At 31.7% G+C, this 25,485-nt stretch overlaps 2 protein-coding genes across 3 annotated transcripts in view; one reads left to right on the top strand and one right to left on the bottom strand.

Moving 5' to 3' along the window:
* sas (stranded at second transmembrane protein) overlaps window positions 1-22,075 on the top strand; it is a 32,396-nt gene extending 10,321 nt beyond the window's left edge. Inside the window, exons 2-19 of one of the 2 annotated variants that reach the window (XM_085189025.1) lie at window positions 4,345-4,464; window positions 11,106-11,572; window positions 11,849-12,035; window positions 12,642-12,768; window positions 13,145-13,286; window positions 13,500-13,866; window positions 14,244-14,460; window positions 14,596-14,804; window positions 15,421-16,497; window positions 17,110-17,431; window positions 17,515-17,713; window positions 17,970-18,106; window positions 18,585-18,775; window positions 19,128-19,341; window positions 19,706-19,809; window positions 19,972-20,139; window positions 20,283-20,366; window positions 20,648-22,075. In XM_085189025.1, coding sequence (XP_085045151.1) covers window positions 4,356-4,464; window positions 11,106-11,572; window positions 11,849-12,035; window positions 12,642-12,768; window positions 13,145-13,286; window positions 13,500-13,866; window positions 14,244-14,460; window positions 14,596-14,804; window positions 15,421-16,497; window positions 17,110-17,431; window positions 17,515-17,713; window positions 17,970-18,106; window positions 18,585-18,775; window positions 19,128-19,341; window positions 19,706-19,809; window positions 19,972-20,139; window positions 20,283-20,366; window positions 20,648-20,655 — 4,329 coding nt within the window. In that variant the 5' untranslated portion in view covers window positions 4,345-4,355 and the 3' untranslated portion in view covers window positions 20,656-22,075. The remainder of the gene's footprint in view (window positions 1-4,344; window positions 4,465-11,105; window positions 11,573-11,848; window positions 12,036-12,641; window positions 12,769-13,144; window positions 13,287-13,499; window positions 13,867-14,243; window positions 14,461-14,595; window positions 14,805-15,420; window positions 16,498-17,109; window positions 17,432-17,514; window positions 17,714-17,969; window positions 18,107-18,584; window positions 18,776-19,127; window positions 19,342-19,705; window positions 19,810-19,971; window positions 20,140-20,282; window positions 20,367-20,647) is intronic. The other variant, XM_085189026.1, reaches the window with a different exon arrangement.
* A 472-nt stretch (window positions 22,076-22,547) lies between these two features.
* Window positions 22,548-25,485, bottom strand: part of amon (prohormone processing protease amontillado) — a 52,555-nt gene continuing 49,617 nt past the window's right edge. The window contains exon 14 of the mRNA XM_085189027.1: window positions 22,548-24,929. Within this exon, the coding sequence (XP_085045153.1) occupies window positions 24,762-24,929 (168 nt within the window). The 3' untranslated portion in view covers window positions 22,548-24,761. The remainder of the gene's footprint in view (window positions 24,930-25,485) is intronic.

The following is a 25,485-nucleotide window of genomic DNA, read 5'->3' as shown; positions in this document are numbered from 1 at the left end:
AACAGCTTTTATTTTTATCTTCATATTTTAATTAATATTTACGTTAAAAGTTTAAAAAGTATAGATTTCTTAAAACATGTCGTTTTCTAAATAAGTACATTTGAAATCATTCTTATGTTAATTTTAACAATTACTTTCTCTTAGCAATTTCTTAGAAATTCTTTTCATATATGTTTTAAATGTGGGTGTTTAATAATAATTGGTATATGAACATTAATGAATCACGATTCATCTTTTTAAATAAACACAGAATATATGGCTTAATTTATAATTGAATATAAGATTTAAAAAAAACAGTGGGCAAAAAATCATTATTTATCATAGAAATTTCTTAAATATATTTCACAACGTTATTAAATCTTATGATGATATAGAGACGATGACAACTCACTCTGTTCGCTACTTTCTTTCTATTTAGAGACATGACCCACTGCCGAGGTGAAGACAAGGTCGCCAAACCAGTGTATGTCTAAGACTTGAGAAAAGAAAATATTTCATTAGTTTAGACTTCTTATAAGTAGAAATTAAACTATTAACTTTCGTACTTCATTATAATTTTTCACATGTTATATTTTTTTAAGGTTTTGTTGAACTGTTTATAACAAATTGTTCTAAGCTAATCCTAATTTTGGTTAATTTAAAACAGCTTTGACCTAAAACAAATGTCATTTATGTCACAATCCTTAACGAGGCCAATCCACGAACGAGGCGAGCTGATAGATTGTGGGTTCGATTCCAACTAGAGGAAAATCTTAATCTATATATATAAAATCGAAAGGTCACTCACTCATCACGAAATCTCAGAAACTACATGTGCTAGGAATCTGAAATTTTGCATAGGAGTTATTTATAAGACGTAGGTGCTCGCTAAGACGGGAATTTGTAATATTCGACTTCTAAGGGGTTGTTTTTGGGGTTGAAAGTTTGTATGAAACTTCGTTACTAATGACATTTGTCTTTGTCATTCGTTACTAAATGCTAGGAGTCTCAAATTTTGCATAGACGTCACTAGGACGTAGTCATGGAGACAGAAATTAATAATAACATAGTTCACGCGGGTGAAACCGCGAGCGGGCCGCTAGTATTTCATATTTTCTTCTCCTTGCTCATCGGACAAAGCGCGGTGTTGACTTCCACCACTCTACAAGCAATGCCTCCAGAGTAATCAGGCTCCCCTAGGTACACTAGGTTCCTTCTACCTATCCTGCTGTTTGCGGGATACAGCGTGAAGCATTTAAACAAATTCGATTTCACTACATTCAATTGATGTCATCAGTGACCTTCTACGAAAGCGATAACTTATTATAATATAACACTACGCTTTCTTATAGATGCAAACAATGGACGTGATTACGAAACCATTGTTACGTAGAAATTGGGTGATCGATCGTTTAACATTACATATTAAGCTTCGTAATTGAATAGGTCCAAGACAATGATACTTTTTTCTAAAAGAATATTTGTTATTTGTAATAAATATTACCATAATACAACTATATATTTAAATATATTTAAGTGTAGGTTTGATTCCCATTTGAAGACTGAACTTGTAAGCTTATGTAGGTTGAAAGGAGATGCTACTTTTATCCCGCATATAGGAAAAAAGGCAGGTAACCTGGGAGCCTAGTGTTAAGACACTTTGTTTCCATTAAGACACTTCCGTTCCCTATTTTCTACAGAATTGTAGGGGCCGCGTTTGTTTTCGTTACCACAACGAGGAAAACGAAAATATTAAATATTTCGTGGGAATCGAACCCATGACTAGTCCATATAATTATTTTTGTGTCTAATCACTTTAAATCAAAAGCGTATATTACATTCATAAAAATATGGAGAATACTGTCACTTTCCCACTACCTATACAAAGAGGTTAAAAATTACAAGAACTCGATTTCTTCGTGTCATATTAGTTTCTATAGGCGGACTTTAAAGAAAGCAATTCGTAATACATTGAAACTCATACGCAAACAATGCTTACTGTTACGAAATTTGTATTGTGTTGCCTCCTTACCCTACATAGTATATGTAAGTACGTGTGTTTGTTTGTGATTCATATATTAAGTATAAAATATAGTCCATTTATAATAATGCAATTTGTTTGTAGGAAAAATAGATATGTATAAATTTGTCATTAATTTCTTTATCAATATATATTATTTTTTTAAAAAGTAAATGAGCTATATTTTTAATTTGACCTTTTTCTATAGCTTTTTTATTATCTATAACAAATATTTATTTATAAGGGCAAGGCCTAGCTTATGCTTGTTTTAGGCACATCAAGTCGACGAGAATAACTAACTGTATCGAATATGATATATCTATACTAATATAATAAAGCGGAAGAGTTTGTTTGTTTGTTTGTTTGAACGCTAAGATCTTTGGAACTACTGGATCGATTTACTTTGTTTTTGTTTTGTATGAAAGCTGCATTCTTCAGAAGTGCTATAGGCTATATAATATTACATTACACATATATACTAATAAATTAAAATACTTTCTAATTTGACATGCAATTTATTCTGCCATGTTAATAACAACCGTCGTCGCTACGCGACCGCGTTCGTTACCCCGTCATTTTGATATTCATCCTTATGAAAATAAATATAATAGTCACTTTTAGCATTTCATATAGATTGAAATTATATTTCTATAGAAATTATATTCTTATATTTCAAGCAGGCGTAGCCGCGTCCGGGTCCGCTAGTATTCTTAATAAGGCTTCATCTATTTCCGGTAACAATATGGTCGCCATTATGACAGACGTTTTGACATTTTGAAAGAATTTCCTATCAAGAAGACCAATTTTACACTATTTCTCTATTTTCACATTTGAAATAAACTAGACGGTAGAATATGTGTGCTCATATATTTCTTTAATCAAAGTTTTTTTGTATCTTCAGACAGCAGAGTAGGTAAAGGGAACCTAGTGTTAAGACATTCCTCCCAGACATTTCCGCTCCCCACTTCCCGCCGAATTCTACAGGCATTACATATTAAGTAGCAGAATTTAGCAGCACGTTTTGCCTCGTCTCGTTACGTATTACGAGAAAATATTTCATTATTTCTTGAATGGGAATCGAATCCACAGCCTGTAGGGCCACGACTGGCTTCATTAATTAAAATTAACTAAAGTTTATTTATTATACCGCCATAAACAGAAAATCTCATTGTATTATTAAATAAGTAATATATCTTCTCGGCTCCTACAAAACTTATCGACATAAGATTTACGATCAAACGGTACTTTCAAGCAGAAATAATTTTGGTCCAACAATGTTAAACTTCAATATTGTATGGAATCTCATACATTTCCGTAACAGGTGCGCTGGAGTTTCTTTAACCATATTGAGCCTTATATATGAGGTATGAGAGGCTTTTCTCTTTTTTTCTCTATTCTCACATTAAATATACGGAATATATTAGTAACAGTTTATTAAGTAATAGTAAACTATTACTTAAAAAGTGTAATTTTTAAAATATGAAAGTTTAAAAACCTCTTTTTCTAATGAATCATATTTTATAATAATAGTTCAATGAAATATTATTTATGTGTAACTTGTTAATAAAATTACTTGGGAAACTGTGACTGTAAAAGTGTCGGTAGTGTAAAGAAATCAAACACCTCGAGGCTTTTACAGAACTTATATTTCTTCCAGGGCTAAATAACATTAGGCTTCTACAATTTATATCTCAGGACTTTTACAGAACTTATACTTCTTCCAGGGCTAGATACCATTAGGCTTGTACAATGTATATATTAAATTATAATACAATATTTTATTCTAGAGGACCACTTTCCTCTTCAGCTCCAAATCTAATAATGCGCATCAGAATTTTCAACACATCAAGGGTCGCGCTAGTCCTATGTATAAATTTTCAAATATATCTTTTTATTAAACAAAGAGGTTGATTTACATTTTTCTATAAGAAATTATCGTAAATATAAAAACTATTTATATAAAATCATTACAGTAGTAGGTTTGTAAACCGATTACTGGGAAAAATTAATTATTATTTATTAATATTTTAGATCATTCGCTTTGGTAATAAGTGTGAAACAAAACGCAAAATTCGGAGGAAAGTAGGTACCGGAGTGTATTGTCACTAGGTTCCCCTTTGCCTACACCTGGTTTATGTAGAATACTGTGTAAAACGAATTATATATATATTTTTAATTTATCATAAGTACCTATACTATATCTATATAATGAGATAAATGAATTAATAAATATAAACAAATAATTAAAATAATAAGTGGGTCAGTAAAACCAATTAAGTTGCATGTATAATAAATAAATAATTAATAATATTTTTAATGGTACCAATTATGGTTACTTGGAACAGATGGCGAGGTGATGGCGAGGGGCGCGTGCGCGTTGGCGCTGCTCTGCGCGGTCGTGGGTGCTGCGGTCGCGTACACGGTCGACTGCAACCACGAGTATACCGACTGCGATACAGAACTTAGTAAGTACAAATAAATTAAAAAAAAATCATCTTCATACAGGCAGAGGGAACCTAGTAGTAACTCTCCGATCCCCATGTTCTTAAAATTACATTGTCTTTAAATATGCTCTTTTTTTTCGATGTAAGTGGCGTATTTAGTGCGGAATAATTCGATTAATTGTACAATATGCTCGATCGTGGAATCCAACTTAACTATACTGGTTACCACCCTGTATCCCACACATACCAGAGTAGGCAGAGGGAACCCAAGTGTTAAAACATTGCGTGATGAATGGTGAGACTCAACGCCAACCTGTACCTGGTAACACAGATACAGATCGAGGAAAATGAAATATTATTGAAATACATAAAAAAATATATTTCATTCTCTCGAGCGAGCATCGAACCCACAATCGTCGCTTTACAGTTGCATGCTTGTACCTTTGTGCCATCGCCTCTTAGCCATAATTAAGATAATATATTTAAAAAAAATACTAATAATTCAATAAATTTGCATATAATATGCTGCTCCAATTATGCTTATGTTAATTTATGTACCTTAACCTAGAGTAAGTATTATTTTATTATTCATACTATTTCAAGCTGTTTAAAATTAAATTAAGTTGTAAATAAAATCTTTGAACCGTATATAATAATTACTTCATTAATATGGTAGCAGATACGAAGACGGCATAACTTATAACTGTCTTACAGTTAAAACTCACACCTCATAGCAAAACGGAGCTAAATATTCATAATTATAAAATAAATATATTTAAACACACTTGTGTTTACAATAAACGCATCTTAAAATGTAGACCACCCACTTTTATATTTAAATATTAAATATACCTAATTCTTTTCAAATGAAAGTAATAAAGGCTTAAACCAATTATTTTTTAGCTATTACCATAACTGTTTCGCGCCATGATCTCGAACCGTGGAAACAAGTTTTTGGTATGTGGTTAAAAAATATGGTGAGATTAAAATTAAAGAGACCATAGGAGCACAAGCGAGGCCGGAACGCGATTGTTATAGGTTCGATTTCCACTTGCACGGCGTTTGGTTAAGCCACTCAACAAGCAATGCCTTGAAAATTAACACTAGTTTCCCTGTCTACACTAGTATTTAGAGGATACAATGTGAAACTGAAAAAATAATTAAAATTTAAATATCAAAAACTAAATTTTTTTTATTTTTTTTTTATTTTTATTTGTCATACAAATTCAAGAATTCAAAACCTTGCTTTAAATAAATATATATAATTATAGCCATTTAAATAGTTAATGTGTCATAATATAAGCGTGTTATATAGCGTTTATTGGAAATAACAAAAACCTGTTTATAACTAACGTATTATATTTTTCTAAAGACAGACATAGAGGTTATCTCAACATCGACTAGTGATTCACAAATGTAGGCACTGGAGTATGGATATATCTTAATGTTACGTAATACGTTATTATTTTAATACGATTTAATAAAATATTATTATTAATTAATAATCTCTAATAAATATAAAACAGACTAAAAAAAACTTACTCTATTTTTAAATATCTAACCTTCTAAGTTTTTGTAAAATGAATTATAGAACCTCTCTTCATTTATTTCAAGAAATAATAAACTAATATTTTTTTTAACAATAGATAATACCAATTTATTAAAGTATTTTAATATATTTTTATAACAAATCCATACTATTGATAACGTCTCAAGCAAGTCTCGAAGGAAAAGAAATAAAAAATTAAATATGGCGGAACCTTCGTGGAGTCGTGAGTTCACCGCGTTTGGAGGACCAACAGTCAACACATTCCGGTGTTTTTTGTAAAGCTTTATTAGTTTCTTTTTTGCTGCTACAATCTGCCGTAACTATAACACGGTACAATCAGTAAAAATCTACCTGCTCTTGATAAAAAGATTTAAGTTTTTATAGTAATAATACAGATTTAATAAAGGCACAGATAATTAAGATAATAAATATTTATTCATAGTATATAATGTAAATGTACGACCAACATTAGAAAATTTTTCATATTAAGGTTAAATATACTATAATTAAAATATTAAATTTACAATAACAAAATATTTAAATATAAGCAAATAAAATTTTAGCTGTATAATATTTTATCTTTGTCTAGTGAAAATGTTGACAACTTTAATGGCGGGAAAGTGTATCAATATGATAAAAGTTTATATTTTAATAGTGAATTTTATACTTTTTTGGAGATTGTAACTTGCCTTTGCGAGATTGATACAAAAATAAAAAAAATAATAAAAAGATGTACCTAGCTTGATAAGAAATAAATACAGGTATAATTATGTATACATGCATACTAATAATTACTACATTTAATAAATATAAAAATAGAATTATATGTTTCCTGTAGTGTTTTCATGATAATAATATGCAAGACAGATATTTTGCATTTTTTTTTCATATTGTGGACTTTAGACTGAAGTAATAAAATTTTTAACATCTTTACAATTAAATGCAACCACAATGTCAGTGTTACTTATAGATACACTTTAATTATTTATTCTTGTTTATTACTATTACATTAGAGAACATTTTGTTCTTTAACTACGGCGTTCGGAAGATGTCAATTGAGGACTAATCACGACGCCAATAAATAATAGATATATTTAAAGTTTATTATTATTTTATTATTTTTTAGTTACGTTAGAAGATTTTGCACATTTATTGATATAGATATGGATAGACATGCACTGTAGAATAATTAAGTGAAGCAATACGTAACACAGGCATTGACATAATGGAAGGATGTCGTGCGTAACGACTAATGCTCCACAGATGGCGAAGAATAATAGAAGCACTACTTTGGAAACAGTTTAAATTTTTAAGTATTATTAAGTTAATAATATTAACTTTTAATACAGCAACCTGTTATGGTTTTCAAAGTAGATATTTCGAAATGGGCACTTACTTCAGGAGAACAGAGAAATTGATTCTACGTTAGGCATGTAAAGAAATATAATCGGGTATACGCGGTAATAATGATTAAAAAAATATTGTTTTTATTCAAAAATGTCATAAAATAAAACACAGTAAATTAAACACCAATACCACTTTTTAAATTTTTTCGTTACGCAAAAAAAGAATAACCAATTGATTTTTTTATCTAGATATTATTTTCCTTTTTATATCTTTTTTCTTTCACTATCTGTGCTTTCAAGCCGCACAGACAAAAGATAAACTTATTTCGTTCCACGAAAATAAATATAAGACGCACTATAATTTATTCCATATTGATACAATCGGTATACATTGATGATCCAAACACCATTGTGTAACGGCCTTGTTCTATTTAACGGTGTCCATGCGATTGGCCGTATAAATTAAGATGGAGACGAAGTGAAAGTGTACCATAACGTCGACATGACCGGTTAACAAACAGTTTATTATAGATGAAATCAATTAAATTGTTTAAATAATTAAGTTCGTACCTGTGCAGCGGCACAAGGGTGTGACTGTAACGCGACGGTTGTGAGTTCGATTCCCACTCGAGGAAGTGAAATATTTATTTGCGTTTATGTTTCCATTTCTTCGCTCTGGTGTCGAGGCAAAACGCTGCGTTGAGTTTTGCCATTCAACACGCAATGCCTCCAGAATTCGGCACTTAACAGTAGGTTCCCTCTGCCTACCCTTTTGGATAAAATCTGTATTTATATGTAAAATGTACTAAGATATGTGCTTTGTTTTTTAACATTGTAGTATTGCCTTGCTGAACCAACAAACCTTGTAATAATATATTGTTTAAATATTTTAATCGCCCAAAGCTTGAAGTTAATGGAATATAACGCGAAAAATTATTGAATTATATCAATAAATAAGTGATATACAAATAATAAATAACAGAATAGAAAAAATAAATAACCTAAAAAAATATAAATTGCGTAGATAACCTTCTATAGACATATATTACCATTAAAAATACATATAAATTTTCATAGGACGGGTAGCTTTAGTCCATCCGGTTTGTCATAATGAATGAAGTGTAATAAAAACATGAATAATTTATTTATATATGAGTAATAAATCTAGTATTAATAAGGATGCGATGTACACGTACACCTGTTGCATGAAGTTCCAAGCGGACTTCCTTGTGAGCGGTTTATAGGTGAATGCACAGTTAAAAGAAATATGGCCACTCAATACGCAATGCCTCTAAAGTCTGCCTGGTAACCCTGCTGTGTGCGGGATATAGCGTGAAGCGTGAAATTTTATAAAGTTTCGGTTTTCTGTTTTTAAATTAAATACGTTTTTTTAACATTTTTATTAATAAGACCATTTTCATTAATTATTATATTGGTATCATATAAAAACTACTATATTTGATTATACCTTCCTACAAAAATGCAGGTTCGTTCTGGTTGTAATACGACTTTTGTTGGTTTGATGAAACCTTTGAAATTGATAAATAATGTCTCAACCAACGATGTCTCGAAATTTAAACGGAAAGTGAGGAACGGAGTGTCTTAACACTGGGTTTTCTTTACCGACGTTTAATAAATCAACTTTGAAAATACAAGTTTCGTTATAAATTTAAGTGATTTATTCTTTTTCTCAGTAACCATTCTTTGTTAAGCCAGTGTGAAACAGCCGGATGCTCAAGGCATTTATGTAACAGTGAATTACGAACGTAATATAGGTAGTTGCATTGTGAGACCATAAGCGTTTTGTATAATGGAGAATTGAGTGAAATTGCAATTGGTTTGTCGGTTTTTTTTTATTTACTTTGTATCCCGGATACAGGTAGGCAGAGGAAACCTAATGTTAAAACACTCCGTTCCCACTTTCCGCCGAATATTCGAGGTTTTTTTTGCTCTTTGCCTTGGTAGTGGAGAAATAAATATATTAATAAATAATAATTTATTCCCTCGAGCTCGAGGGAATCGAAACCATAAGCGTCGGACTGCTTTGTCGTAACTACAAATATAATTAAAAACAAATACTTATATAAGAACATTAATTAAATATTATTTTGTAAATATATCTATAATTTGTGAATGTAACAAGAATATTAGAAAAATTAAGTAAGATGGCTTTTTATTGATTTCCATATAACATATTTTTATCAATTTCGTCTTATGCACGATATATTAACAAATTAGTAACGAATTTGAAAAAAAAAATCATATTTTCTTTACTTTATGTGTTCTTCTTAAAATTAAAGTTCTTAAGTAACGAAATCGCGTTTCTTTTACTTTGCAGCATCTTAGTATATTAGTCACTATAGTATTTCGATATTAAGATACGACACAGTGAATGGGAGCTTTACAATGTAAACATTGATCAGCCGGTTCTTGCAACGTTAGCGTCCTTTGCCTGACCTAGTTCCTGAGATACTAAGATTAAGGTCGTAATCGTACTTAAGTTTGTTTTCTATCAATTACTATAGGTTGTAGGTTCAAATTCCAATTAGGGTTGTTCTTTAATATGACCAGTTGCAACGGTGAAATGTGTAATTGCAACATTTCTAAATAAATTAAATGTGAATAAGATAATAGGTATGTAAATATCAGTAGGACCTCCATATAATAAAATACAAAGAATTGAATGAAAAAATCTTATTACTCCAAAACAATAAGCATATTATTAAAATTTTGATTGTTACAATAAAAGAAGAAAATTAATTTAATTTAATTTAATTTATTTATATTAATTTTATTTATTTATTTCAAAGTTTACTATATTACCTATGTAGAAATATAACGCGATACTACAGCTTAACCGGTTTTAGAGCCCAGAGCTTTTGGTGTCCTTAATCTAACCTAGTTTGATGGCCGTGAAGATTGAGGTCGTCGTAACTGAAGTTGTAAAATTAACGTATATATTTTATTATTTATAGAGAGGATGCAGGATGTACGTAGGATTTATTGGTACATGTAATTTAACGACTTTTTAATATAATATATGTAGATATGTTGTATACAATTCAATTTTAGATTGTTTGCACAAATTAATACTAAATAATAATATTTGGATTACATATCTATTTATATTTAATCTTGAAGTCTTTAAAACTTTAGGTCTATTTTAAGTTTAACATTATTTAAAGATGTAATAATTAAATTTCTACAATGTAGACTAATCTTGACTTATTGAACCTCTAGTATATCTGTTATTTACAGTAAATAGCTCTTTTTACGAAGAAAATTCGTTTACATAGCTTTTTGGATCATATTTAAATGCGCATATAAACACAATTAAAATAAGAACAAGAAAAAATGACCCAACGTCATTGCTTTAGTTTTTTTGTTAAAGTAAATTGTGTAAAAATTGAAATATTGAACCCGCAATGGCTCAAGAATTCGGCGTCTTAACAACGTGGTGCTAGAAAAATAAAATTAAATAATATCAAAATATTTCCTCAATAAACAATTTTAAGCATTGGCAAGTCTAATGGTGCTTCAGTAGATTATATGGATAGTCAGTAACGGAGTGTACGAGTGACCAACTTTTGTCTGAAGCTTTTTAATACCTATAATTTTCTATCATTGCAAATCACTATGAAAAGAATATTATAATAAGAGCATTTGCTGTAATTTTGTAAATATTTTCCATATTAATGCCACATGATTATTGTAGAAAAAAGTCCTCAAATAAATATTTAATATTTAATATTTTTTTTGTTTCATAGGTAAATTAACCAGTGAAGATGAAGACGTAGCATCATCTTTACCGTCGATGGTACCTGATGTAGAGATCACTTCGACTACTCCAAGTCCTACACGATCCACACCAAATGCTGAAGAAAGTCATATAAACAAAACTGAAGTACAAATTACAACCGAAGTCAATGAAGTAACTGAGGCAGCCGCCAAGCCTAAGCCAAGACTGCTTAATTTAAATGTAGATGAACTACAAAACTTTGCAAATGTATTGCATAATCAAACAAAAGGCATTAAGAAGACGATTGATGATCTTAGTGATGTCAACTTAGATGAAGATGAAGAGGAATCACCGAGGGATTACGGTATTGATTCCAGAAATAAGCAAATCCCTGAAAAGTTTTACTCAAATTTACAAAAACCGTTTAATCCAATGTTAAGTTCTGATAAATCTGAAGAAATAGAGATCTGTAAGGAAGGTGGAGTAACATATAAGGTGAGACTTGAACTATTTTATTAAATTAAGATAGAAATACTTATATTCTAATTGAATTGTTGTATGAAATTAAATAATTGACTGTTTCAATAAAAAAATATAATTTGTCTAGCAAAATTATTAATAATTTTTACATGAAAATGATTACTGTGGAATTTATTTTGTCTATTCATTTAAATAAATGTATACATGTAAAATTAGTATAATGAAAAGCTTATTTTACAAACGTTCTCAATTTTTGCTTAGTTTTTAAAACAAGAATAAATTGAAACTTAGATCGGTGAGCACATAGACCGCGGCTGCGAAGAGACATGTGAATGTACACCAAGTGGTGTGTTCGAGTGTTCGCCGAGATGCAAGCACCCGTTCATACGTCGCGGGAGACGCCTCAACGACCCCTTGTGCTTCGAGTCGCCGGTGGACGACTGCTGCTCTATCGTCGCCTGTGTCAATAGCAATGGAGGTGGGTTAAAACTTGTTGTTTATTGTTGTTTTGTTTGAGTAATGTTTGTTGATGTTTGTGTGTCTTTTTCCCGACTGCTAATTAATATGTTTTTTAAGATATTTTTTGTACTTTCACGCTGTAGCCTGCACATAGCAGGGTAGGCAGTTCCCTAGGAACTTAGTGTCTTAAACACCTACATAATATAGATTATTTCATTTAAAAACATTTCTCTCGTTCAATAAAATTAACTGAATATTGGTAGATATATACATCACCTAACATATATTATGTCAATTGAAGTTATGTGTTAAGCCTAGTTTCCATAGCGAGCGAATCATGAAGGATTACGTGGAAGTCTCAAGAGTCAACTGCACACTTGTATTTCCAAAAATAAATAATCGGGCGGAAAGGAACGATCGAGCAAAAAGAGTTGAAAAGTTCTAGAGAGTGGGGCAAAGTAATTACAATATACACTTTTTGTTGGTGGAAATGTAAAGTTATTTTTTTTAAAAAGAGTACTTAAGTCCGCTCGCTCTCTTTCACCGGAATTTAAATTAATGTGTATAATATACATATATGCAATTAAATTTTACCCAGAATTTCTAACATTTAACACGTTTCTAGAACCAAAACCACCAATGGAGCTATGTAAATACGGCAACGACTCTTATCCGGTGGGCGAGAGTTGGCACATCGGGTGCCAGCAGACGTGCTCTTGTGAACGGAACTCCGTCGTCACTTGCAGGCCGAGGTGAATCATCAGTGATATAATGCTTGGAGAATCATGATTCATTATTTTTCATTATTTTTCTATTGGTAGAGTTTAGTGAGTAATTAGTTATCCCGTGTAGAGACTTTGAAGTATATATTTTTTTCTTTAGAATTTGAATCCACAACGATTGGTATATATAATTTTTGTTGGCATTTAAAATCTAGGGCAAATTTACAAACAAACTATCAACTATAGATACAAAGCAATCAGTTAATGAAATCTGAAATTCAAATTAAACTTAAAATAAAATCGTTCTTATTTTTAAACGCGTTTAGCTCAAATTATGAAATCTATACAACTTATAGAATAATAAGTCTTACATATAAATATATTAATAAAAGAAATAAACTTTTAGATGTAAACCTCTACCACAATCAGACGTCTGCATCAACGTACAAGACCCTACGGACGAGTGTTGCGAGATGCAAATATGCGACGTGTCGCACGACGCTCATGAAGAACAAGAGAATGCCACTTCAACTTCATCCACTACTGAAGTAAGTTATTAAATATTTTGCCTTCCTAAAGTAAGAGGAAAAAAAATGTAACTAACAAATTTTAGTAGTGATTGAAGCTACGATTTTTCGAAATATATTTTCGCAATCTCGGATTGACAGATGATAGAAAGAAAACTTCAGGCTCCTAAAATGTTTTTTTATTAAATTTCACTTAGATTAAAAGTGTATATAAAAAATATTGCATTGTTTAAGGTACCAAAGAGACAAGGTATCTCACTACCAGAAAGACCACTCGTACTCGCAGAACCAATAGGATCTATCAAGGTGTTACAAAATAATACCGTCCAAGTCAATTTAATGCATGCCAACAATAGCGAAGATCCCATACACCTTCTGTTGAGCAGTGATGGTGGAAATACATTCCATGATATAGAACTAAAATATTCCAATTTAATACTCAACTTGGAAGGTGGTAAAGACTATGTTTTAAAGACAAAGGAAACAGGAACTAAGTTTAATTTCACTGTAACTGCAACGGATGCTGGCAATGAAGTGCCTGACGAGGAAGGTTCTAATGGAAAAAATGGGTGTTATCATGATGGAGAATTTTATAATATTGGTAAGGAAGATACGTTATGATATTTTTTGATTATATAAATAAATAAAAAAAAATTATACATGAAACAAAAAATATACCTACAAAACTCTTTGTGCCGTAAAATCCAATTACTATTAGAAAAGAACACAAAAAATAATCTATAAATTGTTTAAATATTATATATACTGTATCCAATAGTATTTTATTTATTTTAATACTTTATTACACCATACATAATTGATATCTATTAACTAAAACACAAAACAAACAACAAACATAAATGAATTAGGTTTAATGGTCTTCATGGATACTCATTAAATATGAAACATCCTATTTTGTCTTCCGGTTTATCTTGATTTTGATAATCATCAGTTCATCACCAAAAACATCCTTTTTAGGTGATGAATTCCACATAGGCTGCAAGGAGCTCTGCGAGTGCACCGGCCCCGACACCCGCGAGTGCGCCCCTCTCCAGTGCCCTACGCACGTGGGGCTCGAGCTGGTGTCACGCGGCTGCGTGCAGTGGGCTCCCAGCCCTCCCGCCACCCCGCCCAACTGCTGCCCGCGCGCCGCGAGGTGCTTGAGCGACGGGACCTGCCATTATAAAGGAGTTGCGTGAGTGTTTGTTTTGGTATTTTTGGTCTTAAGCTTGGTGGATGATCAAATAAACCTGTAAATGCGCTCCCCTATAGTGCTCCATACACTCGGTATGCCAGTCCGACTCGCATTTAACCAATTGTATTTCCACAGCATACCAAATTGGAGCGAAGTGCCCATCTCCTTAACTGGTTGCGAGCAACACTGCTTCTGCGAGAATGGCGAGCTGGACTGCCAGGACGCGTGCGCGCCGCTACCGGCACTGCCACCGCAGCACCTTCGCTGTTCTCCCCCCGCACGCCCCGCGCCCGTCAACGCCTCTGATGACGACTGCTGTAAGGTGTGGGGCTGCGTGCCCAACGGTAAGATATTTACACTTTGGGGTAGTGGAAATGTGTTCTAATCTTAAAAATAAGTGTGGCTTAGAGGCTACGGTGCTTGGACGAAGAAGCGGGTTCGAATCCTGTCGTATTATTTTTTTATATCATCTTGTCTAAAATATTTCTCTAAAAAATGTTATTGTAAGTGAAATCATCAACCATCATCATCATCTAATTAGCATGTTTTCGGTTAAGTTGATTTGTCATTTCGTTAATATCTAGTTGTATATAGTTATATACGAAAAATAAATTATTCAATTCATCTCAAGTTTTAACTAGTTATAATTATATGAAATAATTATATGATATCTTACCTGTATATTCGTCATTCTTAGTCAACTACAATGTTGTTTATAGTATCTTACAAATACAGTTAATATTTTAGCATAAATATACTCTCCAGTTATCAAGCCCATAATAATACATTTTTATATATTAGTAAATAAATAATATTTAGTTTTTTTTACATTTTATGGTATGAATTATTTGCAAAAAATCTGCTATTATTATTTTTGCAGTGAATTCAGCAAGTATACAAATGATTTTCAATCAACAGCGTTTCATTGCATGTATCATCATCACACATTATTGCTTGCAGCTGGGAACATGAACGCCACTTATCAGACTTATACGCCGACACGATCTCAGACTGTGAACTATGTGACACCTATCACTCCCGCCCCATCAAATATCAACACTTTCCTCGCCACCCCTCCCACTACTACAAAAATAACAGAATTTTACGGACGTTTTACTCCTATTAAAACTGGTCTCCCAAAATATTTTAAAACTTTAATTATGAATGATACATCCAAAAACGAAAATGTATTTTCTAAGCATTTTCTGGGTGATAACATAACTGTGTTCACACCAGAAGATATAGACGCTCCTTACAAAATTATTCATCCCGAACCACCTTTTGTAGTTAACAGTATGGAGGAGAACACTGGAGTATCAAGAAACTCAACTGCATCTTCATCTTCAAACTCGTTCTTAAATACTTATATGAATTCATACATCCCTAATCACGATAAACGCTTACAAAATCCTCAACCATTTAACATTATTGTATCTGATGATAAATTACACGACATCGTTGGACAGTCCCAATATGGTAAAGATAGCAAACTGACCGCTTTGAATTCTCATGACGCTTTTGTCAAACAAATGAAAGGTGATATATCTGTTGAGAAAATGCCGTTACCTCAATATAATAATATAAATTATTTCAGTCCTTTTGTCGATAAAACTGACATATCTTCACAAACTTACTTTGAACCTGCATTTGAATTCAATAAGACTAAACCTTCTCTGACTTACAAAAATCTTCACCAACAAATTATTCACAATATTCCTACCAAGCACATCGCAGTAGTAAAAAATAAAGACTTGAAAGCCAAACCGACAGACTTAAAGACAGTTTGGGCCAAAAATCCTCATACGCAACTTCTAGTTAAAGAACCTAATCCCTATGAAACCGTTTTATTAAAAGCTGTACCCCAAATCGGAAATGACGAAAAATTGATTTACTCACCCTTGACCATCCCAAAAATTCCCACGAGAACGTACTCTTCCCTCGATCTGGAACACCTCCTCAACCAAATGGAATTAGAATCGGATACAAATAAAAATCTTGGACGATCGGCGGATAAAAGCCGCGGTACGATAACGGCAGGTCAGTGACCTTGCCTAAAATCTTTTATGGCCTTAATACTTCCGACAGACATCGACTTTCTTTGGTGACCGACTACGCTCATAACAGTAATGAACTAACCGCAACAACCATTGCACACCGCTTTTTCTATTTAATTAATTAACTATTTAAATTATTCTACTATGAACTATATATCCATTGTTTTACATTTTTCTCTTTGTTTCATTGTTTTAATAAATATAACAAAGTAAATGCACGATATAGATATTAATCCAACACTAAAAGGAAAAATAATAATATAGGCATCTTACATATATGTCGCTTGCTTAAACAATAAAAAAACCAAATTTACCACTAATTACATTGTATAGCGACAATATTGTAAAACTTTCCATTTTTCAAAAGGTTTGTCTTATTTACTTTTAATATTAAACAATCGATATACATATGTACGAGTATAGACACCCAGCTTTTAAACCTGAATTTTTTAATCAGAATATTAGTGATTCTAGATTTTTTTGGCTAGCAACCTTTTCTTCTTGATGTGATTTGTCTATGTAACTTTTCGTTTATTTGTATGTAATAAATATAATTTATATAATATATATTAATATGTAATAACAAAAATTGCAGGTCATATGCCACCAGGTATACCAAACATACCGCCACAAACGCAGCCGCCATTCCTCCCAACGGTTCCTACAAACGACCGTTACCCTGAAGATACTGATTACGAACAAAACAACATCCACCGTCCAATGAACCCTCTGGACCCTATCCCTGGTCTTCCTCCAGGTCTGCCTATCCCCAATTATGGTGGACATGATGATAATAAGAAGTTACAAGTGCTTTCACTTCAAGCGGATTCGCCTACGAGTATTAAAATGTTATTTGGTCTACCACCAGTCCTAGTTGGTCTTCGTGGCAGTGTGGACTTGAGATATACGGATACTGCGTAAGTTTTAAATGTTATACGAGTATAGTTTTGAAAAAATATATTAAAGTTTATATAATTTTATATTTTTTAATTACTTTCAGGGATGAAGACATAACGCAATGGTATTCTCAAGTGTTTGCGCCAGCGGACGAGATTTTGACGACGCCTCGTCTAGAATTTAGACTGACAGGACTGAAGCCTTCCACGACTTACAAGATACGAGGCAAGCTGTACTTACACAACTTACCTGTTGAACCTGAAAGTGAGATATACACTTTAAGAACACAGGACATGCCTACTGTAAGTATTTTTTTGTGATTTTTTATGTTTTTTTTAAATAAATGAAAAAAAGTTGAAATGTATAATATTTCGGAATTTGATATGTTTTATATGTAATATGTTTGTAAAAATGTTTGACTGTAAACGGTAAATCGGTTGTGGGCTCGATCCTCACTCAGATATGTGAATTATCTACTCTGTCCACATTATTATATTCAGGAAAAATATGAAGCTAATAATATATATTTTTTAATTCTCTTTTAATATTACTATTTAGGTCCTACCACCAGAAGAAAAGCGCAAGAAAATCGATAGTAAGCTAACAGTTGTGGAGGTCAATGACACCACCGCGTACTTGAGCTGGAGACACTTCACTGAGGATGAACTGCAATACATCGATAGTGTACAAGTCAGGTCAGTGAACCAGTCATTATTTTTTTACAATTTCTATATCTATTTTTCATAAGGTAATATTAAAAGCAAAAAATTAAACGAAAGTGAAAATTAAAACCTATTGATACAGATATCTAGAGCACAGCGTCGAACGTCTTAATTATTATATTTGTCCCGAAACGTTTTAAAACTATTAAGTTAAATTTCTGCTTTTCCATTAATGTAACTTTAATTTTAATTGAAAATATTAAGCTTATTTGTATATTCATATTGTAATATTCATGACATCAATCAGTGTAAATATTTTATAAACCAAAAATGTTATTTATTTATTTTATTTTAGTTACACGCTGTATCCCCCAAATATCAGGGTACGGTTAAGGAACCTAGTTTTAAAACACTCCGTTCCCTACTTCCCACCGAACTTGAAAGTTGCGTGACATTGCGTGCTAAATGTAAACTGGAATAAACATTATAATATAATCCCCATTCTCCACAGATACCGTCCAGTCGGCACGCCCATCTACAGCACCACAGAGCTGCTGCACCACAGCCGGGGCGGCGCGCTGCTCTCGGAGCTGCGTCCGCACGCGCGCTACGAGGCCGCGCTGGTGCTGGCACCGCCGCCGCGCGCGCGCTCCGAGCTGTACGACCCGGCTACTGTCGAGTTTACTACAATGCCGTATCTTGGTAACTTACCAATGTTTTATTTAGTTTTCTGTAGTATTCTAGTTATAGATATATGTAGTAAGTTATATTAGTTAAATTATTATATCAGTTAATTTAATTTAATAAATGGTTATATGTAAGCTAAAATATCTTCATATAGGGACTTTTTATTTCTTTCAATTTCTACAATATCATTTCTATTATGATAGAGTTATAAAATTTTAATTGAGAGAATATTGCGATAGTTAAATTCATATTCTAGTTTAAATGTTAAGGTTACAAATTATTAAATAATATAATTATATCATCAATTTTTTAGTCACAGGATCGTATTAAAAAACCAACTAAATATAACAAAATCTCAACATTTCAGATCCATACAACTTCTCAATCACCATATCTGCAGCATCAGTAGGCGCCACAGCAGTCCAGCTGTCTTGGTCAGGTCCTCCGTCCCCATCAGAGCGCTGGGTGCGCGTGTACCGCGCCGCGCACTCCTGTCGAGGACCAGAAACCGACACCTTTAAACTGGCGGGGAGAGATGGACCTAATAGCATTACGTTGACAGGATTGGAACCTGATTCTAAGTAAGTATATTTCTAAATAACAACGGTGTCAATAAGCACTATATTGGTTCTTAGTACACCCTCCTTGGACCTGGGAGCGACACTTTCATACTAGTAAGTCGTAGTACTAATACGGATAACACATCGACGGGATTGGGGCTAATTCTGAGTGCGTGTAAGCTTTTATGTTAAGGGTTATCCCACAACTCACTTTTTCTAAGAGTTAGGGACAAAAAACTTGGTGTATGACTATTTGGGATAAAAAAACGATTGACTAGAAGCTAATGCTGTTTTCCTTCAGCTTGAATCCTACTAATGTTCCTTCTCATTTCATTTTGTAAATCCAAAACAAATATATTTACGTATTCTTCATGTTTTATTTCAGATGTCGCGTGTGGTTGGAACTGTTCCTTACTAACGGCAAAGTGAAGACTAGTAACGTGTTGGATATACATACAAAATCATCGGATTCCGAAGAGCCTATTGACAGTTAGTGATATATATATATATATATATATATATATATATAACTCATTTTAAATGGAAATTTGTACTTATTTTAAGTAATTTTTTTTTCTTGCAATTACTATCGTAGGCTTGCCCACATTCTTGCCTCCATATTTTATTAACACAAATGATTTACACTTCCAGACACGATAGAGGCCGCCTCTGTGGGGTCCGTGCGGAAAGGTGGTGGTGGGGACTACTATTCCGCGCTGGTGGCGACGGGCGCGGTGGCGGCGCTTGCCGCGGTGGCCGCCGTGCTGCTGCTACTCGTGGTGCTGCGCCGCCACCGCCCGCGTTCCGTGGCCATCACCAGTAAGTATTATTTGCTGCTATACTAGTGGGGGACAAAGCTATATAAAAAGCAAAGTTATAATTTAGAGACACTCCATCTCAACTTAATTGTAAAGTATTTATCGCACTTAACTAGTTTTTTATTTATCGTCGTTCGTTTACAGCGGTACCGACAGCGCCCCGCGAGTCATCTCTGCCGCCTTACGACAACCCCGCGTACAAATTAGAGCTGCAACAGGAAACTATGAGTATGTATTATATTATTAGTCGTAGGTTCGATTTCTACTCAGAAAACATGTTTGAGTGTATAGTATTTTAGTTTATTGAGTTTGGTAGGTTTCGTATGGGAAGGACCCCGTTATCCGATCACTGAGCAAGCCAAATCCACAACAAAATAATATTTATAATGAAAAATATCTCAACTGTATTTCTGTTAAAATTGTTACGCATTCTATACTATTGAAATTCTTTTTTATTTTTACTATATTGAAATTATTCATATGTTTAATTTTACTACAATAATTTCCAGATCTTTGACAGTTAAGCTCCCGTGGACACCAAAATGGCGTCAACGGGATTCCAGAACGCAACGGGAACACGCAAAATGGCCGCCCCTACAACGAAATGGCCGTTTAATGAACAAAATAATATAACATACATGACAAAGATAATTTATTCGCATATTACACAGCCTTGTAATAATTAGCTTTTACAATTATTCATATATATATTTTATAGTTTTTGGTACAATTTTATAATTAATGATTATTGATTCAATCATTAGAGCCGGTGAAATTAATTCATAATTTCATTTTCTCGCTTTGACTACAAGAGAAAGCACGGCGTTAAGTTTCGCAAAGTTTCGAAGATTGGACGGTGCTTGGGTGGCTCAACCCTGACCTAGATCCCCTGATTGCCGTTTTATATGCAGTATACGCGTGAAACTAAAAATATTCTAAGGTGCCTCTTTCAAATGAGATATACCTACATTTTGTAATAAGCTTAGTGTTTCAATCCCCTCAGATATGTTAAAGCATATATGCATTGCATAATAACAATAATAAAAAGACTAAACTTTTGTATATGGTGCCTTAAAATCATTTTAAAAGCAAAAAAAACATTTTAAAATAAAACTCAAATTTCAATAATATTCATAAACGTACCTTACAAAATAATTGTGTATAATTTATATGAACATCGAACTAAAATATTATAATATAAACAAAAAGGCATTTTCAATTAAAATCCAAGGTATATTAAACGTGCCTTATAAGTTTATATAATTAATATAAACATAATATATTTGTATATAGTGTGTATAGTATTTTAGTAACGATAGCTATACCTAAATCTAAGCTAACTATAAGAATGTGTTCAGAATTCACTTGTTAATTTGGGGTTATTCTATTTCAATATTGATTAAACTTTTTTATTATTTTATAATTTAATGTTATAATAGAAAATCTGAATAGGCAACGAAGCAAGAAATATTTGATTTTTCATAGGAACTAATAAAATGTAAATACACTCTGAAATAAATAAAATAATTATATTTAATTACTAATAGATAAAAAATGTTATGTTGATAAATACACTCTCGTGGCACAGTCCCAATTGTATATGTGGACGATGGATGGTCTTCAATTCCAATCAGCAAAATGGAACTTTGAATTTCAACACAATTAACTGTTTCGTTTTCACCTAATTTTGAGGCCACCTTGGTGCAATACGACAGTTTTAGAATACAAACATGATAGTTGTGGGTTCGATTCCCAAGCGTAATATGAATATTATATAACAAACCTTAATTGAATGACATAGTACTAAAGTAAATATGAATTAAGAATAACCCGTTTATTTCATAAAAATTGATTAGTTACCTAGTTGAATAATTCCAATGTAGCAGTTTTGTATTGTTAATAAAAGTATACAATAAAGTTGTTATAATAATTTCTTATGTGCTGTTTTATTTAGATTTTCTTATAGGTTGCTGTAAATGAAGAGAGATGGATCAAATACTTATATCAAAATTAGTCAGCGTTCTGGTTATTTAATAATGCTCTAATCTATTTAGCATTTTAAACTGTTATTTTCACACTAAGGACCTGTTAAGTTTTTAAATGTAGCGAGACTCGAACCCGCACCTCTTAGATAACGCCCGAGTCATTAACCAATAAGTTTGATTAAAACTTATGGTATATATTCGTTAGTACATATCATATTATATTTTAGTTATTACGTATGATCTTTTAACTTAGTAACCACCGTAGGCAATGATAAAAGGTAAAGAAATATCTTCAAATCTATAAACCCTTCTAACTTATTAGAAAATAACTTATATTAAGTATTAGATTCTTTTGTGCTTTTAAAATCTTAAGTAAAAACAAATGGTTTCCTACGAGAGAAGTCAAAGGGAAAAGGATCAGCGATTAGAAAAACTTTGTTTAATTCAAATACAACACCAAATCACATTATATTTTCTATAATAGTACAATAATAGATTTCTTTTTTTATATGTGTTCGCTTAAATTATGTGTTTTTTTTCCTATATATGTATAATGTGTATTTTGTAATAAAACTACTATTCATGCCCGTTACAAAACTATAATTATGCTATTCGGTTATTATATTTCAAACCAACGAAAAAACATTTTGAAATTTTATAATTTTAATAATATAATATTCATTTAAGAAAATATATAAAAGAGCCAATTCGTTTTTAATATGGGCCCGAAAAGGTTTTATATATTCATTCATTACTTACGACAACGACAGTTATTTTTCTATTATACTCTGCATAATTTATATAATCTATATTTTCTCGCGTAACTCAACACTGTACGGAGTGGAGAGTTACGCAAAATTATTCAAATGATCGTTTATTAGCTGGGGTAATAAAGACCATTTGATATACGACTATAGAATTTAACATATACAGTAATTATAAAAAATATAAAACACTATGAAAACTGAATTATTAAGATATATTAATTATTAAATAAATTAAAATATAATTTTTGAACATATTAATAATTAATTACTATTAAATAAGATAATAAATCTTGCTCAGCTTCCAAATTTATTACAATACAAAATATACTTGATATAAATAACTCATGTTTGAAATATGATTTTGCAAATATTATACCTGATATGTTTCAATACGATGAATAGGTGTTGCTTTTTTGTAGAAGATGAACAACATTTATACATAATTTGTGGCAATTTGTATGTAAATAATAATCTAAATTTGTAAAACTATAACTAGAAAAAAAGAATTAGGTATTAATTGTAGATATATTTGTATATGATAGTACGTACGAATAAGACAAAACATTTTTTTTATTTTAAAATTAAAATTACTGCCAACATTTATTTATAAATATTAAAAAAAAAAGTTTATATTTAAAAAAAAACCTTCATAAATGGCCCCTGCACAAAATTCTTGGCAGTAAATAGAACTAATAAAAATAATAAATATATATAGGTGCATATAATATAAAGACAAACATGAGAATTCATTGAACCCTCAAATGACGTTAAATTCATAAATAAAAAAAAACAAATTCTTAGAAAATATCGTTAATTTGGTGAAACAATGACGTATTTGCCCTTTTTTGATAAATTCCATTTTTAAGTGAACATATTTCACTTATTTTTTTTTTAAGTTTAATTTCGTCATTGTAGCACCAAATGAGAGTATACTCAATACATATCGAATTCCAAAATAAACAAATTCATATAAATAAACATGAAAAGATTCAAATATCAATCCAAAACAATGAAAACATCTTTAAATTAAAATAAGTTAAATTTAATGTGTATATAACACATAAATTTTTCAAGTACAGATTGTATATAATATATATTTTTAAGACCATTCTTTCGAGTTTAATGTATTTATATTACATTGAGACTATGGAAGAAGTTTGTTTTTATTTTCACAAATATCAGCTCTGCCATCCAAACAATTGAAAATGAATGGATTTCTAGTAAACATAAGAAAATAGGAAATAGATGTAGTTACAATTTTTCAATTAAATCTTAAAAAAAAACTATTTTTATAAAGAAAAGTGATTATATTATCAAATAACCTTAAATCAAATAAGTTAAAAAATTATATTAATTAGTAAAATTAATACCATTATCAAACAATCATTGGCAGATTTATTTAAATAAAATGTATAAAAATATTCTGAAAAAAAAAAGACGAAGATATTATGTAGACAAAAAATGCGTACATTTACTTCTATAATTATAATAAGTATTTAATATATATATCCGACTCGCAAACTGAGCAAGTCTTAAGTTTAAGAAACGTTTATACAGGATTTAATAATTATTATGGATTTAAATAGCTGCCAACTCGAGGCAAATTGGAAAGTTATTACATTTTACATCTTTAAATATATATTTATGAAAAGGGTAACAAAGAAACGGATAATAATTGTTCATGAATTCAGTTGAAAACTAAAATCTATATAATATTTAAGATAAGGAACCAAATGTTATACAAACTTAAAATCAAAACTCAAAATTATCATCCAATCCATCATTTAAAAGATAAGAACAAAAAGAGACTGAAATCCAATCACTTGATGAGCTCGGCAAACGCAGAGAGAGGGGTGGTGGGTTGAGGAGAGCTAGTGGTCGAGGGAGTAGTCCTCGTGGGCCTTCTTGACGACGGCGAGCTTGGAGTGCGGGTCCTGCGGCTGCAGCTGCGCGTAGGGCGGCGCACGCGTGCCGTGCAGCACCAGCGCCCAGCCACGCAGCCAGCCCGCCGCCCCCCCGCCGTCGCTGGAGAACCGCGCCTGCCGCAAGGTTACGTTACATAAGGTTATAGTTCACTTGAGAAGAAAATAAACAAAAATAAAGAACACTAAAGTCATGTTTGAGCAGCCATTTACAATTAACTTCAAGGCAGCCACGACTTGTCATCTGTACCGCACCAGGATATTACCAATTTTAAAGTCCAATACGCTATGTTTAGTATTGCATATTTAAAGGCATGTTCTTTAAGCCCGAATAATTATTACATTTGAATAATGCATGTTTTTTTGGATAATTTTGATCTACAGCCGTCGTAGAGTTATGTTTACCAGTAAATGACACCATTGCAAGATCAATCTCTCCTTTCGGAAGATGAAGAGCGACAATATTCGCCACTCATAATGCTAACTAGAAACAAATAACGGAATGTATTAATACTGAATTAATTAATAATTTCATATGCACAGATTCAAATTCTCACATGAATATATTTTTATATTTACATAAAATTAATAAATGATAGTAGTATACAATTCTAATAACATAAATAATGCTGAACTGCTTTTATGTCGACAATGACATTTTGATTTATTTAAT

This window comes from Heliconius melpomene, chromosome 8, assembly GCF_056956725.1.
Source record: "Heliconius melpomene rosina isolate 202511_hmr_F chromosome 8, ASM5695672v1, whole genome shotgun sequence".
In the NCBI taxonomy this organism is placed as follows: domain Eukaryota; kingdom Metazoa; phylum Arthropoda; class Insecta; order Lepidoptera; family Nymphalidae; genus Heliconius; species Heliconius melpomene.
The sequence above is the reverse complement of the archived record's forward strand: the minus strand, read 5'-3'. Positions and strand labels throughout refer to the sequence as shown.